At 41.0% G+C, this 17,953-nt stretch overlaps 1 protein-coding gene across 1 annotated transcript in view; it reads right to left on the bottom strand.

The window, feature by feature from the left end:
• Positions 1-755: 755 nt before the first annotated feature.
• The window catches only part of LOC126455580 (short transient receptor potential channel 4-like), a 274,268-nt gene continuing 257,070 nt past the window's right edge, over positions 756-17,953 (bottom strand). The window contains exons 11-12 of the mRNA XM_050091340.1: positions 853-1,011; positions 756-767 (exon numbers count right to left, since the gene is read on the bottom strand). Of these exons, the coding sequence (XP_049947297.1) occupies positions 756-767; positions 853-1,011 (171 nt within the window). The remainder of the gene's footprint in view (positions 768-852; positions 1,012-17,953) is intronic.

Raw genomic sequence — 17,953 nt, 5'->3', positions numbered from 1 at the left:
GGTCTATCTGGAGGTGGGGGGGTGTAATATATCTTCATCTGTTTTTATCCAATTTTCAGTGGCTGCTAAGCTGGCTGTCCTTGAAACTATATCAATATGATTATAGCATTTTCAGAAATGTAGGCACTGTATTTATGGTATAAACTTACATTTGTTCTAAGTGAAATAAGATACAAATTTGACTTGGCTGCAGAGATGTATTTAGCTCAAGTGAGTGCCTAATCAATTTTCAGAACAAAAAAAGTAATGAAGAATAACACTGCATTACAACCACAAAAAAGGACTTTATTATATTGCAACCAGTGGAGGCGTGATATTACAAGAGGGGAGGTGAACTTGGAATAGGTGAGAAGAATGGAGCATTGCAGGAAAGAGAGGGGCAAAGGAGAACAGGAGAAGGGGATGAGGGCATGACAGAAGAAATGCTGGCTTTCTTTGCTCAACTGACACTAGCAGTACCCTGTTACTTAAACTAAAAAGCAATAACCTTTGCCGAGGAGTCACATTTACCTCATATACTTTTAAATTGTGCACCCTGTGTCCTTTGTATTTACATATTAAATTATTGGTATTTTATATTTTAAGACTGAAATGAAGAAAAAGAAGAAGAAGAAGTAGTGCAGTTTCATGTACCAATATAAAAATGAACTTTTATCATATAAGTTACTTGAAATGTGAGTGGGATACTGGGCCACTAGTTGCTCACTCAGATTTGAACTTTATCTGGTTCATCAACCTCTCATGAACTAACAGCTTCATTCACTTATCTGTCCGAGTGAATGATTCTGTCTTGAAATATTATTACTGTATCAAAATATTGGTTTAAAAAAAGGACAGTAAGAAAATACTCACAAGATAGCAGCAGTTTGTCATAGAGCAGCCTGCCTTCTCTCCAGGCCGTGGACTACACAGCGCACGCATCCAGCGACCAGCCAGCTGCATTCCTCTTAGTGTGGGCAATAGGTTGAATGGTGGAGGAAGTACTGTCTGTGACATGTACCTCAAATAGACCTGTGAGAAATAAACATGCTGAAACACGCACACAAAATAATACTGCCAATCATAAATTAAGGGAAAACTAGACCAGGACCAAAAAGTCACCAAATTTGAAAAACATGATTTACATAAAACTGAATGAACATTATGCACACTGTTGTTTATGAGTTTTTTTCACTACATCAATAACAAATTGCATAATTTGACTGTTTATTTGCTCAAAAGAAGTTTCATTTGATGTATATTGCTCAGCATCAGTTGTAAATCTCTCTGTGTTCTCAGAGAAGTCAAGAATTTGTGATATATAGTCTTCTGGATATTCTATGTCCAGTCAAATCTAGAACAGTCCAGGCATATTTTAAGTTTTGAGAAACAGAAGTAGTCTCGAGATGACAAATTTGGTGAATGAAATAGAGGCTTGGTCCTCAGTGAAGAACTGGCAATTCATTGCTGTCTAATGAGCTGTGTTATTATTGTGCAGCAGAAAAAAATTAAACGAGATGAAGAGTCCTGAGAGGTTTTTTGGGTTTGAGAAAGCAATCATTTTTAACACTTGCTGATAGAATTCCCTACAAGCTACTATACCTTGCCACACAAGGTCCTTGTGATCAGTGGCACTGCAGTCAGGAAACATAATCAGACTGCATGTTCTTCATCTTTGATTTGAAGATATTTCACTGGCCCATTTTAGAAAATTTTGTTTCAGGATGTTAGGCAAAGTGCAAGTTTCATCAACATTAATAATGAAACAATGGAAAATCTAGGAAGGAATGTTACAATATTATGAAAAGGAAAGGTGCTACTCACCATATAGCGGAGATGCTGAATCGCAGATAGGCACAACAAAAAGACTGTTACAAGTAAAGCTTTTGGCCAGTAAGGCCTTCATTAACAATAGACGACAGACACACATACACACGCTCATACAAATGGAACTCACAACCACAACTTAGCATTTCTGCTATATGGTGAGTAACAACTTTCCTTTCACAATATTGCAACATTAATAATGTTGCCTAAAATGTTCTTGTCAAGATGAGTCATGTATATCAAGTCCCAACAAGACTTAACTCAATCGTCTATTTTTCTCTTATCAGAGCACATGGAAAGAAAATTGCAGATTATTTTTGCTTGTTCAAAACTTCATGCAGGATCTGAAGATATCGTTGAATCTTTTTTAGTCAGTTCAGTGACTTATGCATTGTTCTCGCTGCTCACTGTGTACACTGTCCTTACCTGTTTCTCAATCCTAACAGAAACATTGTACCACTAAAAAATGGTTGTCTGGCTCAGTGCTGCCTTAAACATACACTTTCTGAACCAGTCCACATCTCTTTGCAATTCAAATGAGTTTTGTAGCAAATTTAGTTATTACCTGTAGTTTCTTCTCCTTTTCTACCTCCTCAGTCTGACATACATCTTACATTCATACAATCCAGGAACAGCATCTATAATGATGCCCCACAACACGGCTGTTCAAAAGCTTTCAGACTACAAAAGGCATCCACTAGAGAGGGTTAATGAGAAAAGAAAAAAATCAGTCCAAGGACCTAAACTACACTGTGTATATACAAAATGCATTGATTAACAAATTAATTAATATTTTTAATAGAAAATAATGTTTAGTAAAGCTGACTACTGTGGAAATCATGGTCTGATTTCATATGCATTATTGTCTATGTGTCTGCTTTTGTCTCATTGCTTTCTAATGATTTATTTATTGTGATAATCCAAACTTATATTTATATGGGGGTAATTCAGAAAATAAATTTCTTACACTACCAAAACACGATACACTAACCATTGTAATAGAGAAAGTCACAGTATGAGAGATTCTGGAACTGATTATCATTTGACACTTTCCTGCCGTTCGCGCTGTTGCTTTTGTAACAGGTGAAAATAGTGATTATGATTCTTCTCCCATGGACTGCTAGATTGTGCCTCAGTGACATATGGTCTCGGATGACAAACCCAATGGTTCAGACTCAATCCTCAGTCATTTGTAGGATTTTTCTGTCACTTGTCACTTTTTTCACATCTGACAGAGATTAGTATATGTGAAAAAAATGCCAAGTTGTGCAGTAGTTTGGAATTCTTGTTAAACTGTAGGTCTCTCTGTATCTGGATGGGTAAGTCAGTTCAAAGGGAAGTCTACGTTTGAACACCATGATTTGCAATTGTGTGCTGTGGCTCTGTGCAGTACATAATTTGGTTACATTTGAATGTTGTCTCTGGTCAACAAGTAAGTTTATGGAACTGCAAGTAAAATGTCATTCTTGGGAAGAATAACCTTGAAGGTCTGCCTTGAAAGGAATACAGGAAAGCCTTGTCCACAAGCTATTCATAAACAATTAATAAATTATTTAAAGTTGCTTGATGTTGAGGTAATAGATATTGAGAGGTGTATATGCAAAACATATAAACAATGATATATGTGAAGGTCTAGCTAGGAACACTAACAACAGCATTAAATTTAAGCCATAATGAGAAGTTCATTAGATTAGGTCAGACAATATGAAACACTTCATATTGTTAAACAAAAAATATGGTCAGAAAACTTTTGCCATAGAAAGTTAAATACAAATTAATCAGCATAGACAGACTTACCAAACCATATTCCATCATATGTAACTGCATTCAATCATAGGGTGTACTTTCTGCATGTTAATCAAACCCTTATGTTTCGAACTCCAATCCCAATGAAAGCAGGTGTTGACAGATGTGAAAATTACCGAACTATCAGTTTAATAAGTCACAGCTGCAAAATACTAATGCAAATTCTTTACAGACGAATGGAAAAACTGGTAGAAGCCGACCTCAGGGAAGATCAGTTTGGATTCCGTAGAAATGTTGGAACACGTGAGGCAATACTGACCTTACGACTTATCTTAGAAGAAAGATTAAGAAAAGGCAAACCTACGTTTCTAGCATTTGTAGACTTAGAGAAAGCTTTTGACAATGTTAACTGGAATACTCTCTTTCAAATTCTGAAGGTGGCAGGGGTAAAATACAGGGAGCAAAAGGCTATTTACAATTTGTACAGAAACCAGATGGCAGTTATAAGAGTCGAGGGGCATGAAAGGGAAGCAGTGGTTGGGAAAGGAGTGAGACAGGGTTGTAGCCTCTCCCCGATGTTATTCAATCTGTATATTGAGCAAGCAGTAAAGGAAACAAAAGAAAAATTCGGAGTAGGTATTAAAATTCATGGACAAGAAGTAAAAACTTTGAGGTTTGCCGATGACATTGTAATTCTGTCAGAGACAGCAAAGGACTTGGAAGAGCAGTTGAACGGAATGGACAGTGTCTTGAAAGGAGGATATAAGATGAACATCAACAAAAGCAAAACGAGGATAATGGAATGTAGTCGAATTAAGTCGGGTGATGCTGAGGGAATTAGATTAGGAAATGAGACACTTAAAGTAGTAAAGGAGTTTTGCTATTAAGGGAGTAAAATAACTGATGATGGTCGAAGTAGAGAGGATATAAAATGTAGACTGGCAATGGCAAGGAAAGCGTTTCTCAAGAAGAGAAATTTGTTAACATCGAGTATAGATTAAAGTGTCAGGAAGTCGTTTCTGAAAGTATGGAGTGTGGCCATGTATGGACGATAAATAGTTTGGACAAGAAGAGAATAGAAGCTTTTGAAATGTGGTGCTACAGAAGAATGCTGAAGATAAGGTGGGTAGATCACGTAACTAATGAGGAGGTATTGAACAGGATTGGGGAGAAGAGAAGTTTGTGGCACAACTTGACTAGAAGAAGGGATCGGTTGGTAGGACATGTTTTGAGGCATCAAGGGATCACAAATTTAGCATTGGAAGGCACCGTGGAGGGTAAAAATCGTAGAGGGAGACCAAGAGATGAATACACTAAGCAGATTCAGAAGGATGTAGGTTGCAGTAGGTACTGGGAGATGAAGAAGCTTGCACAGGATAGAGTAGCATGGAGAGCTGCATCAAACCAGTCTCAGGACTGAAGACCACAACAACAACAACAACATGTTTCGAACAATTGGTGGAAAACTGTGACCACAGACGATAAGTGCAGCTGCCTATTGAAAGAAGTCAGTTAAGAGCAATGATGAAAGTAATTCTTCTCTTAGAGTGAAAATTCCACTACACACACATCAAACCTTTAAAAGTGTGCATAATATTGCCAAGAGCTGTGATGCATGTAATGTGGTATAATGGTTAGCATCATTAGCTGGTGTGCTGTGGGTCACTAGTTCAAACCCAATCACCAGCAATTATTTGTTATTTAGTATTTATTATTTCTGGAAAGTTCTCATAATTTCTTATGTTTCTAATGGGAATATATTCTTGAATATTTGATGTCTGTATAAATAGCAGCACTCCTTGTTCAAGAGTTCAGCTTGTTCTGTCTGTATGTTGGGGTTCATAATAAACATGCTTTTGGTGTTAAATGTTACTCTTCACTGGTGACCTTGCTTTAGGATTTTTACCTGATTGTGGTTACGAGGTGACACTGTTTGGCGGAGATGCTGAAAAGTGTACATAATCATAGTTCCAGTTATGCAACATAAAAGACATCACCTACTTAAGCAGTAACTGAAATACAGGCAGTATTTTGCTCCCAGTGTCCATATATTCAGAAAACCATTGGATTCCAAAACAGCAACAAGTCAGCTACACATCAGACTTCCATCAGTGTTGTCCAGAGACACCGATCAGAATCCACCAAACTTGGTCAGAGGATTTGACCAAGTCATCAAATACAAGAAGTAGGATGACTGAGGCTTTTGGCAAATGTGTATTTTTTCTTGGACAATACAGCCCAGCAGTGGTTTGAGAACAATGAAGAGAAGCTCCATAGTTTGGACAAATTCCAGATCTAACTGTTGGTACAAGTAAGCAAGAGGTAGCAGCCATGAATTGTGACTTCATACATCAGCAGATAATAAAAAATGATGAAGAATGTGTATACTGAGTTTTAGCACCCATCTCAACCTCCAAACAAATGTGCCATGAAGAATGGACTTGGACCTATGCCGCAGCTGTCAGCGACCCAATGGCTGAGCCATGCAGGTACAGTTGACAATACAAAACTGTTTGCGTGTCTTGATAAGCTCAGGTATCTTCAGTTGTGTGCAGCTCACACAAGCCATTACTGCAATACATAATAGCAATAGCAGCAGCGCCATATGAACACACTTTTAACAATGTATTTGTTTGCTTCTTATTGAACGATTTTACTTATAGACCTTTTTGATATTCCATGATTGTGTATAATTACCACAATTGTTTTATACACTCATGTTCAGAAAAAAACAGAACTCCTAGAATAACTAGAGATTGGATGTTCATGTTCACAGGACATGTACACTAGTATGTTCTGCAGAAATGAGTAGCATTTCAGTCACCTCAGTTTGACATGTCTTCCATTATCTAGCAGGCACTGGATCTGCCATGGGCCCTGATAACTTGTTCCATGTGTGATGGCATCATCATGAATGGCATCCTGTTGTATAGCCATCCATGCTGCATTCACCTCGTTTCAAAATTAATCTGTGGTGGTTGGCATTGGGTCACAGTACTCCACCTGCTGTTCACCATATCCCACACATTTATGATTGGCAATGAGTCTGGTAATCTGGTGGGCCAGGGCAAAACGCTGACATCTTGTGACACCAAAAAGGCACATGTTCTTGCAACAATATGAGATTGTGCATTGTCTTGCTGAAAATAGCATCTGGAGTGTTGTCCAGAAAGGGTATGGCAAAGGGTTGCAGGATGTCATTCACATAGGTCACACTGGTTGCAGTGGCCTGGAAATGCACCAACTGTGATTTGTGGTTGTACCCAATGACACCTTACATGATGAGACCTTGAGATGGCGCTGTATGTCTTGTGGGAATGCAGTCAATGTGATGCCCCCCTCCCCCCATCTGTGGTGAACCAAACTGAAGCCATTATTTTCAAACAAATGGAACCTGGATCCATCCAAATGCTATCTGATGCCATTCCATACACCACTGTCATCTAGCATGTTTCTGCACATGTCGAAGGTAGGCAGACAAATGGATGAAAAGCACATAGCCCATGCCATAATAAATGGCAATGGACTGTCACCCCTGATAGTGCATGATGTGTTACACTGTTGCACCAGAGCTGAGGAGGATGCAGATCTCTCCCGCAAAGCCATTCATATATACATACAGTGAAAATGTAAGACACTGCTTCATGCTTCTAGTGAAACACGCAAGTGGGACTCTGTTAATGCCAGAAACAAGTTGTTAATGTTTTTTGACAAGATTACAGAGAAAATTCAGCTTTGATGTTTTTCGAGAAACACTATGTACGTACTAAATATAAAGGTGAGCAATGTAATTATTTGTATGGCGCAATCGATAGTGGCATTAACTGAAAATCGAGTGTGCTGGTGAGCAGCAGAGAAAAATGAAAAATCAAATACTCTTTGTTTGAATATGCCCTTTGTTTTGTAGGATGGATGGGGCCTCACTCGAGCCAGAGTGATAATCATTGTAGAAACATGGAAAACAATTTTCACAGCATCGAGCACACTGTACAAACGCTGCATTTTTACAGTTGACCCTTTGACACTGCAATCTGAACCTAATAGAATTGATTTGGAGCCAACTTAAGGGCTTTGTCACAAGAAAGAACAAGACACTTAAGCTGTCAAATGTACTGGAACTAATACACGAAGCTTTGTGGCATGTCACTGCCGAACAATGGCGAAATGAGGAACACCACATCATAAAAGAGGAGGAGGAAATGTGGATTTTTTGGTGGTTTGGGATTATGTTGCTGATCGCCTTGCTATCAATGTAGCAGTACTGAAATGTATTCCTTGGATTCTGATATGGGAGCAGTTCTTAGATTACCAGACGACTGACTGTAATACCTTCAGTGGCTTCAATATTGGACTACATGGCGAAATCCCAGCAACGCGCTTTTGCGCCGCACATAACTCAAGCAGAAAAATTACCCTTGTTAAAGTCAGGAATTTTCATCACTTTTGTTTTTGATTACAATACCTAAGAAGCGTATCGCCTGAGTTTTACCATCATTTCCTTCTGTTTAAAAATTAAATGGCATTCAAAGCTACATAGTTCTCTACTTGTCTCTTTTTATGTCTTTACTGCAATTGTTCACATCATCACTGCAGGTCAGTTGGATCACTTGCCTGGCCAGTGCTGTCCAAGTTAAATGTGCCGGTAACGCCAATGGGTGCATAACGTACAGCTTACAACATATCATCATCGTCGTACTTGACTGTACTCGAGACGGCTTCTGCTCCATGTGAAACGAAGTCCAATGAGGTTCCAGAAAATGTGGAAGAATACATAGTGTAACTTTTACATGAGGTTTATTCTTATGATGAATGGAGTACGGCTCAGGTTTATTTGTTGCTAAGAGGTCAAGTGGTTCATGGTGTGGGTTCCTGTTGTCATGTCCTAGTTCATGAACCACGGGCAACGTATGAGTGGCCAAGTAAGTGGTCCTGACAGTCGGGATACCAGTTACTTTGGAATAAGGCTGGGCATCTCGGACATATTCTGAGTCGTGGTCACCTTTGTGCTCAGATGGCAAAGACTACCAAATTCACCGGTTAGTCCCTCAACTGATAGGGGTAAATTTCAATGGGACCCGGGGCAAGTAAGGCTAGCAACCTGCTTCCCTGGTACTTTAAATATGATGCTGGCAACAATCAGAGCAAAATGCTTCAGACCTTTCGAGGTGACGGAGTCCCACCTCTAATTGACAAACCAGTGACTCCTAAGATACGACTCGGCAAACGAATGGTAACGAGATGGGGAGCTATTAATATCAATGGGGGCTACTCTGGCAAGAAGGTAGAGCTGACAGAGGCTGCAAGTAAGATGGGGTTGGACGTTTTAGCTGTTAGTGACATTTGGGTAAGGGGTGAGAAAGAAGAGGAAGTGGGAGAATACAAGGTCTACCTGTCAGGAGTCAAAGTAGGAATAGCACAATGGGGTGTAGGGCTTTACATCAGGAAAGAAATGGAACCCAGCGTAGTTGCAATAAGGTATGTAAACGAACGACTGATGTGGATAGATTTGACAGTATCTAGCAAGAAAATTAGGATTGTGTCAGTACATTCGCATTGTGAAGGGACAGATCAAGATAAGATGGATAGTTTTTGTGATGCACTCAGTGATGTAGTTGTTAGAGTAAAGGACAAGGGAGCAGTTCTTAGATTACCAGACGACTGACTGTAATACCTTCAGTGGCTTCAATATTGGACTACATGGCGAAATCCCAGCAATGCACTTTTGCGCCGCACATAACTCAAGCAGAAAAATTACCCTTGTTAAAGTAAGGAATTTTCATCACTTTTGTTTATGATTACAATACTATAAGATTGTGATTTTAATGCCAGGATTGGAAATCGAACAGAAGGGTATGAAAAGGTTATGGGTAAATTTGGAGAGGATATGGAGGCCAACAGGAACGGGAAACAAATCTTGGATTTCTGTGCCAGTATGGGCTTAGTAATCACAAACTCCTTTTTTAAACATAAGAACATTCACCGGTATACTTGAGAAGGCAGGGGAACCAGATCTGTCATTGACTATATAATAACAAATCAGGAATTCAGGAAGGCTGTGAGGGACACACGTGTATTCAGGGTATTCTTTGATGACACTGATTGCTATTTAATCTGCAGTGAAATTGGTATTGTGAGGCCGAAAGTGCAGGAGATCGGGTCCATATGTAGGAGGATAAGAGTGGAGAAACTTCAGGATAAGGAAATCAGGCACAAGTACATAACAGTGATCTCAGAAAGGTACCAGTTAGTTGAATGTAGTCAATTACAGTCATTGGAAAAGGAATGGACAAGGTACAGGGACACAGTACCAAAAGTGGCTAAAGAATGTCTTGGAACAGTAGTATGTAAAGGTAGGATGAAGCAAACAGCTTGGTGGAATGACACAGTCAAGGCAGCCTGTAAAAGGAAAAAGAAGGCGTATCAAAAATGGCTACATTCTAGAACTCAGGTAGACAGAGAAAGTTGTGTTGAAGAAAGAAACAAAGCCAAACAGATAACTGCAGCATCCAAGAAGAAATCTTGGGAAGACTTTGGAAACAGGTTGGAGACTTTGGATCAAGCTGCTGGAAAACCATTCTGTAGTGTAATTAGCAGTCTTCAAAAGGGAGGTAAAAAGGAAATGACAAGTATTTTGGACAGGTCAGGAAAACTGCTGGTGAATCCTGTTGATGTCTTGGGCAGATGGAGGGAATATTTTGAAGAGTTGCTCAATGTAGGTGAGAATACGATCAGTAATGTTTCACATTTCGATATACAATGGGATAGGAATGATGATGGAAAGAGGATCACATTTGAGGAAGTGGAGAAAATGGTCGATAGATTGCAGTGCAATAAAGTGGCTGGGGTGGATGAAATTAAGTAGGAACTCATCAAATACAGTGGAATGTCAGGTCTTCAATGGCTACACAGGATAGTTGAAATGGCATGGGAGTCGGGACAGGTTCCATCAGACAGGACGAAAGCAGTAATCACACCAATCTTTAAACATGGAAACAGAAAAGATTGTAACAACTACAGAGGTATCTCTTTAATCAGTGTTGTGGGTAAAATCTTCTCAGGTATTGTTGAAAGGAAAGTGTGAGTATTAGTTGAGGACAAATTGGATGAAAATCAGTGTGGGCTTAGGCCTCTTAGAGGTTGTCAGGACCAGATATTTAGCTTATGGCAAATAATGGAGAAGTGTTATGAGTGGAACAGGGATTTGTATCTATGCTTTATAGATCTAGAAAAGGCATATGACCGAGTTGCTAGGAGGAAGTTATTGTCTGTTCTATGAAATTATGGAATAGGAGGCAAACTTTTGCAAGCAATTAAAGGTCTTTACGTAGATAGGCAGGCAGCAGTTAGAGTTGACGGTAAATTGAGTTCATGGTTCAGAGTAGTTTCAGGGGTAAGACAAAGCTGCAACCTGTCTCCACTGTTGTTCATATTATTTAAGGATCATATGTTGAGATTAAGATATGTGAACACAAAATAAGCAGTCTCACATATGCAGATGACTTAGTTGTGATGGAAGATTCGATTGAAAGTTTGCAAAATAATATTTCAGAGCTAGATCAGAAATGTAAGGACTATGATATGAAGATTAGCATCTCCAAAACGAAAGTAATGTCAGTGGGAAAGAGATATAAACGGATTGAGTGCCAAATAGGAGGAACAAAGTTAGAACACGTGGACAGTTTCAAGTACTTAGGATGCATATTCTCACAGGATGGCAACATAGTGAAAGAACTGGAATCGAGGTTTAGCAAAGGTAATGCAGTGAGTGCTCAGCTACGATCTACTCTCTTCTGCAAGAAGGAAGTCGTACCAAGACTAAGTTATCTGTGCACCATTCAATCTTTCGACAGGAGACTGGAAAGTGATTAACCAGAAGGTTGCTCTGGAAGGACGAACCCTGGTGGTGGAGGTTAGTGAGAAGTCCCTGAAGGCGATGCGGGAGCAGGACCAGAAACTGTTTTTAGGTTCTCGCAGGTCACTGTCAGGGTTCTCAAAGAAGGCAGTAAGACAGAGCCTGGAGGTGTGGCAGATTAATCTGCAGCACAGTAAAGTGGCCTCTGCTGCCCTGAATCGCTGCCTGGGAAGACAGGAAGTGGACATTGCCCCAATACAAGAACCCTATTTACACAAAGGGGGTGTACCAGGCGTCGGAGGCAGTGGAGGTAAGCTGATCTATACTAGGAATCTAAGAAACTCCAGAACATGCATCTACATTAGAAATGGCATTTCTTTCATGCTAATGATGGATTTCTGCTCCAGGGACTTAGTGACCAACAAAATGCAGCAATGTGAGGAAGGTATCACGAGGGAAATTATTTTAGCCTCAGCATACCTTCCTTACAAAGACAGTTCTCCCCTTCCCTTGGAAATGAGGAGACTAGTAAAGACTTGCCATCGGCAAGGTGACCATCTGCTGGTGGGGTGCGATGACAATGCCCACAACCTAGTGTGGGGCAGCAAGGACACCACCAGTAGAGGTGAGTACCTTCTTCAATTCCTCTTAGCTAACAATTTAGAGGTCCTGAATAGCGGCAATGAACCTACATTCAGGAATAGCAGAAGGGAAGTAGTAATTGACATAACATTTGGTTCCATGATGATGGGTAACTATGTTAAACAATGGCATGTGGTGTTGAAGCCGTCCTCATCGGACGACATGCCCATTAAATTCAATGTTGAAATGGGAATCAGACAGACCGTGACTTATAGAAATCCCAGGAAAACAGACTGGGAGACATATAGGAGGGACCTTGATTTAGGCTTATCAGAAATTAAAACCACAATAATGAAGCCAGTAGAATTTGAGGAAGCAGCAGAGGCTGTTACCTCTGCCATAGTGACCTCATATCAAGACAACTGCACAATCACCAGTAAGTGCACAAATAGGAGTATCCTTGGTGGAATAACAAATTGGAAACACAAAGAAAACAGGTACTGAGACTGTTTAATATTGTGAGACATGAAGGACAATGGGCTAAATATCTTGAGGTTCTTGTCAATTACAATCTTGTAATAAGACAAGCAAATGAGGCATCCTGGAAGGCATTCTGTGAGTAAGCGGAAGGCACGGCTGCACAAGCCAGACCTCACAAGATTCTCACTAGAGTACCAACTAAACCAGGAGGTATGTTGAGGAAGGAGGATGGGGAATATACCAAGAAAGCACATGAGATGCTGGAATTGCTCCTCAAAACTCACTTTCCTCAATATGCTCTGTCAGCTAACACAGACCAGTATGTGACCCCAGAGAGACAACGGTTCCCAGGCACTCGAAGAGAGGACTGGGAATCGACCAAGGAGTGTGTGAACTTCAACAAAATCCAGTGGGCAGTGGGAACATTCCAACCGTTCAAGTCACCTGGCTCAGATGGAATTTTTCCAGCTCTCCTGCAACAGGCAGGAGGAAAGCTTATAAGAGTTCTATGCAGGCTATTCAGGGTTAGCTTAGCAGTAGGAATCATTCCCAATGTTTGGAGGGCAGTGAAGGCTGCCTTCATTCCAAAGCCAGGGAGAATTGATCATACCAAGGCCAGGGATATGAGACCAATCAGTCTGACCTCCTTCATTCTCAAAGCACTGGAAAAACTGGTTAATGTATATGTTGGGGAGAGGAGGCTAAGTAGGGTCCCTCTACACTTGAACCTACATGCATACCAACCAGGTAAATCATGTGAGACTGCTCTCCACCAACTCATTGGAAAGGTGGAAAAAGGCCTTCACATCCAAGAAATAGCCCTCTGCATCTTCCTGGATATTGAGGGGGCCTTAGTAACACGACCTTCGATTCCATGGTAAGGGCAGCAGAGGTGCATGGCCTGGGGACCACTATACATAGGTGGAGCAGAGCCATGCTTAGTGGAAGGAAGGTAGAGGCTGCCATGATGAATGAAAAGTTGGTAATTAAGACAACTAGAGGCTGCCCACAAGGAGGAGTTTTGTCTCCTCTATTGTGGAATCTAGTGGTGAATGAACTCATTGAGGAACTAAATTCCAGACAATGCTTCTGCCAAGGATATATAGATGACCTTGTCATAGTAATACTTGGCAAATTCACTGACACAATCAGGAATATGGCACAAGGAGGGTTGGACATTGTGCAAAAATGGTGCATTAAACAGGATCTGAGAGTTAATCCTAAGAAGACTGTTGAGGTGTTATTTATGAAGAGACCTATTCAGCATGCAAGTTGGAATCTAAAGCTCTTATGAAACTCTACCTGTGAAGGGGACAGTGAAATATCTAGGGGGTAACCTTGGATGAGAAGCTAATTTGGACCCCTCATATTAAGAGTATCTGCTCCAAGGCAAAAAATACTTTAGTGAGTACTAGGAGGGCTTGTGGCAAAAACTGGGGCCTAAGCCCCAGGGGTATGCACTGGTTATACACCACAGTGGTTAGACCTAAGATTTCCTATGGGGCTGTAGTGTGGTGGAAGAAGGTATAAGAGTGGGTTGCTGCTAAAGAGCTTGCTAAGGTGCAGAGATTGGTCTGCTTAGCCATAATTGGCGGAATTAGCAGCACACCAACTGCTGGAATGGAAGCCATGCTGGGTATGCCTCCACTTCAGCTTTTGGTTAAGATGGAGGCAGCAGCTGGGGCATACAGACTTAAAACTGGCCAAAACTGGGTCTCATTCGGATAACCAGAATCACACACTAATATAGTGAGTGAGGTAAATATATGTATGGCTGGGGAAATGCCTGTCGACTATATAACAACTCCCAACTGCTTTGACGAGCCTTACAGCATAATAATTGGAAGTAGGGATCAGTGGGAGAAAACAGTTCGACACCGTATGACATCATTTGGTTCATCGATGGGTCGAAAACAGATCAAGGCATTGTGGCAGGGTTGTACGGGGTTCAGCTGAGACTGGAGAGCAGCATCTCTCTAGGGAAACTGGCCTCTGCTGAAATTACTGCAATCAGGGCATGTGTGGAGGAGAATATAAGTAGGTGACCTTAGCATCTACATCTATTCAGACAGCCAGGCAGCCCTGAAATCATTGGCAGCTCCTGCAACAAGATCTAAGATTGTTGCAGATTGCCACAGGGCTCTGGTGGAGCTAGGGGGAAGCAATAGGGTGTACCTAGTGTGGGTCCCTGGCCACTCAGTGATCTGTGGCAATGAACAAGCCAATAGATTGGCTAGGATGGGGGCAAAAACTCCATTTATTGGACTGGAACCTGTCTTGACAATCACTGAGGCTATGATAAAATTAGAAATATGGAACTGGCTTAGGACACAGCATGTAGGATATTGGACCAAGGTCCATAAACAAAAACATGGTAAGTTAATGATGCCCAAGCCATGTTTTAAAAGAAGCTCTGTAATCCTGGGATTGAACAGGAAAGAGATCAAACTCATGACTGGACTGATGACCGGCCATGGGAACTTCAAAAAACACCTACACACAATGGGTATAATGGAAGAGTACCCTAAATGTGGGATCTGTGATGAGGGTGAAGAAACTGCATCACACCTAATCTTTGAAAGCATGGCATTGGAGAGTAAAAGATATAGAATCTTCGGGACAACTAGACCTGAAGAAATTGTGTCTAACAAAAAACTGGTAGAGGGACTCCTTGCACTATTTAAGGGCACTGGTTGGCTTTACTAAATATACAGGGAGCGATTCCACACAATAAACCTAGTTTTGGTGCGGGCAGAAGCGGGTCAGACCTAAGCTGTTTTAGCTCTCCTGTTAAAATAAATCAATCAATCAATAAATCAAGATTGGTCTGTTGTCTTCTGGCCTGGGTATCATCCACAGCCTTTTTCGACAATAGTGCACCACATGTCCCAGTCGTCCGCAGTGGAAACATACTGGTTTGTTACATACTGGTTGGTTATCTTGGGTCCTCCAGACGTGTCTTCCTTGGTGCCCAAACAGGTTCCTCACATGGCATTGTAGGAATGTAACTCTGCCTGGGGGGTTGACATTTTCACCATTTTAAATGGCAATGAAGGACGAGATATTGGGTTCAATGTCTGTTCCACTTCCTCCCTTATGACCTCTTCAAGCGTCTCAGTTTTTTGGTTGCCGTACAATCCAAGTGCCTTCTGAACTTCCTCTCTCACTATCTGACAAAGGACACTTGTGGAATCAGTTCCTCCCTCCATCATAGACATTGATACGACGTTTGGAAGCCATTCAAACTTCTTGCGTGTAATTCTTTTTTGATGCATTGTCTCGATATACTGGCATCACTTTATGAAGTCGTCTGCTGTCGAAACCTCCTTCAGGAGTAGGGCTTGATACATGTCCTCAGCAACACCCTTCATGAGATGTGCAACCTTATCTTCCTCCTTCACTTTAGGATCCACTATTTTACATAGCTCCAAGATGTCCTGAATGTAGGATGCTATAGTTTCTCCTGGATGCTGTGTCCTGTACTTTAATTTATATTCAGCCTTGCACTTCCATCATTGTTTGTCGCCAAAAACTTGCGCAGTTGTGCCTGGAATACTTCCCACCTTGTGAACTTCTCCTCGTTGATCTCGTACCAATGCTTGGCAGTGCCCTCCAAGTAGAAAAATACATTATCCAAACACACGGTGTCATCCCATTTGTTAAATGTAGCTATACGCTCATATACCTTCAGCCACTTGTTTGAATCTTGGCCATCATCACAGGAGAACCCAGAAGGATGTCTCATGTGATGGCACACAGTTGCTGTCATCATAATGTCCTCTTCTTCTTCTGTCTCTGTTAGATTGCGATCTGTTGAATATGGCTCAAACTCGTGTTTCTCGCCACGTAAATGGCAGCTCTGTCGTGGCCTGATGGGAGCCACTGTGTCGTCGGTAATGCACGCTATCACAAGTTCCAATACCCAGCGCCTCCACCAGAATAATGACACGTAGAAGAATGTGTAATTAGGTGAATGACAAACACTAACTTCACTTTACGAAGGTTTATTCAGCACTTGCACATACAAGAGTGCGGAGTGAACTGTCTCTGGCGAGAACACATACAGTATATATGCAGCTACAGAACATTTCAGTACAATGATTCTTGACATTTGTGGATACTTCTAGAGCATACTCGAACCAAATATAGAAATTAAAATTGTACAGCCCAAGTGAGTTTTGAACTCACAACCCTTCATGCAACAGTTTAGTATCGCAATCACTACACCACGGTGCTACTCAGCTTCTTCTGTGACAATATGGTGTACGGTATGTATTTCCACTTTTAAGTGCATTAGGTTATCAGAGTATCTTATGCTACACTTTATGATTGGCTTTCACTCTTGTGCTAAATGACAGTCACTGAAGTTTAATTGATGTGTGTCTGCACAACTTCAAATGTATGTAATGGAATATTTCTCCCATCACCTCATAAATTCATAAAACTTGTGGGGTTATTCTTATAACTGAGGATAGAGTGTATAGTACTCGCCACATTCTTTATGAGACAGGAAAGCTAATTCACATGCATTTGGTGTCTCTTTAATAGCAGAAGCTGGTATGCAACACTCTTATCCAAGCACAGAAGTGTCCTGGTTATCCACCTTACCCTAAGATGTTAAAATCTAACCTACATCAGAACATATTCTGACCTAACCTAACCTCCTTGACCCTGCAAAAAACTGACAAACAAGATCGGATGCACTATGACCACGTTGTCAGCCAATGTTATTGGGGGACCTCTGGCATTAGTGTCTCACGACCATTGTCAAAGCCACTGTCAATGCTGCCTTGGTGGTTTGGGCTGGGTGATAGTGAGTCAGTGAACTAGTCTGGCCCTATTCCAGCCCCTTAGTGGTCGAATCTCCAAAAATACTTTAGTAGCTCTTTAATAATGATTTATTTTAAAACAAACTTTCATCTACCAATCTACCCCCGCAGGGGCTAAATTTCCAATAAGTGCTGCAACACATATTTCTTAGAAACCATATACTGATTTTCATAGGTCTAGCATCAAAATTGCCTTAATAGCGGCATGTTTCTGAGAAACCTTTCATCCTATATTGCACACTCCATAAGGGTGGAGTTCCGCAAGATCCCTTCTTAAACGATGCCTACAGTACAAGATTAACACCATCTGCAAATTTCAAGTTTCTGTCCTCAGTTGTTTGGGTAGACCGATGAGTTGACACCACTTCAGCGACTTGCGCATCTATGGGAATGAGATGGTGATGATTAAGACAACACACCACCAAGTCCCTGATCAGAGAAGGTGACATGTGAAATAAACAAAATGTGTTGCTATTGCAGTTCTCATGATGCTTGTAAACATGATGTGATTGACATTTGTATTCTTACCTTCACTGTTAAAACGAGAGATGAAAGTAGTAATATGGATTCCTGCCACAAGCACCGATGTGTACATAATGGGGTCCCTCATGCATGTTGCACTTATCTACGTATAGACTTCAGAGCAGTACCGGCCAGT

This window comes from Schistocerca serialis, chromosome 1 (genome assembly GCF_023864345.2).
Source record: "Schistocerca serialis cubense isolate TAMUIC-IGC-003099 chromosome 1, iqSchSeri2.2, whole genome shotgun sequence".
In the NCBI taxonomy this organism is placed as follows: domain Eukaryota; kingdom Metazoa; phylum Arthropoda; class Insecta; order Orthoptera; family Acrididae; genus Schistocerca; species Schistocerca serialis.
Note: the sequence above shows the minus strand (reverse complement) of the source record. Positions and strands in the feature narration are given on the sequence as shown.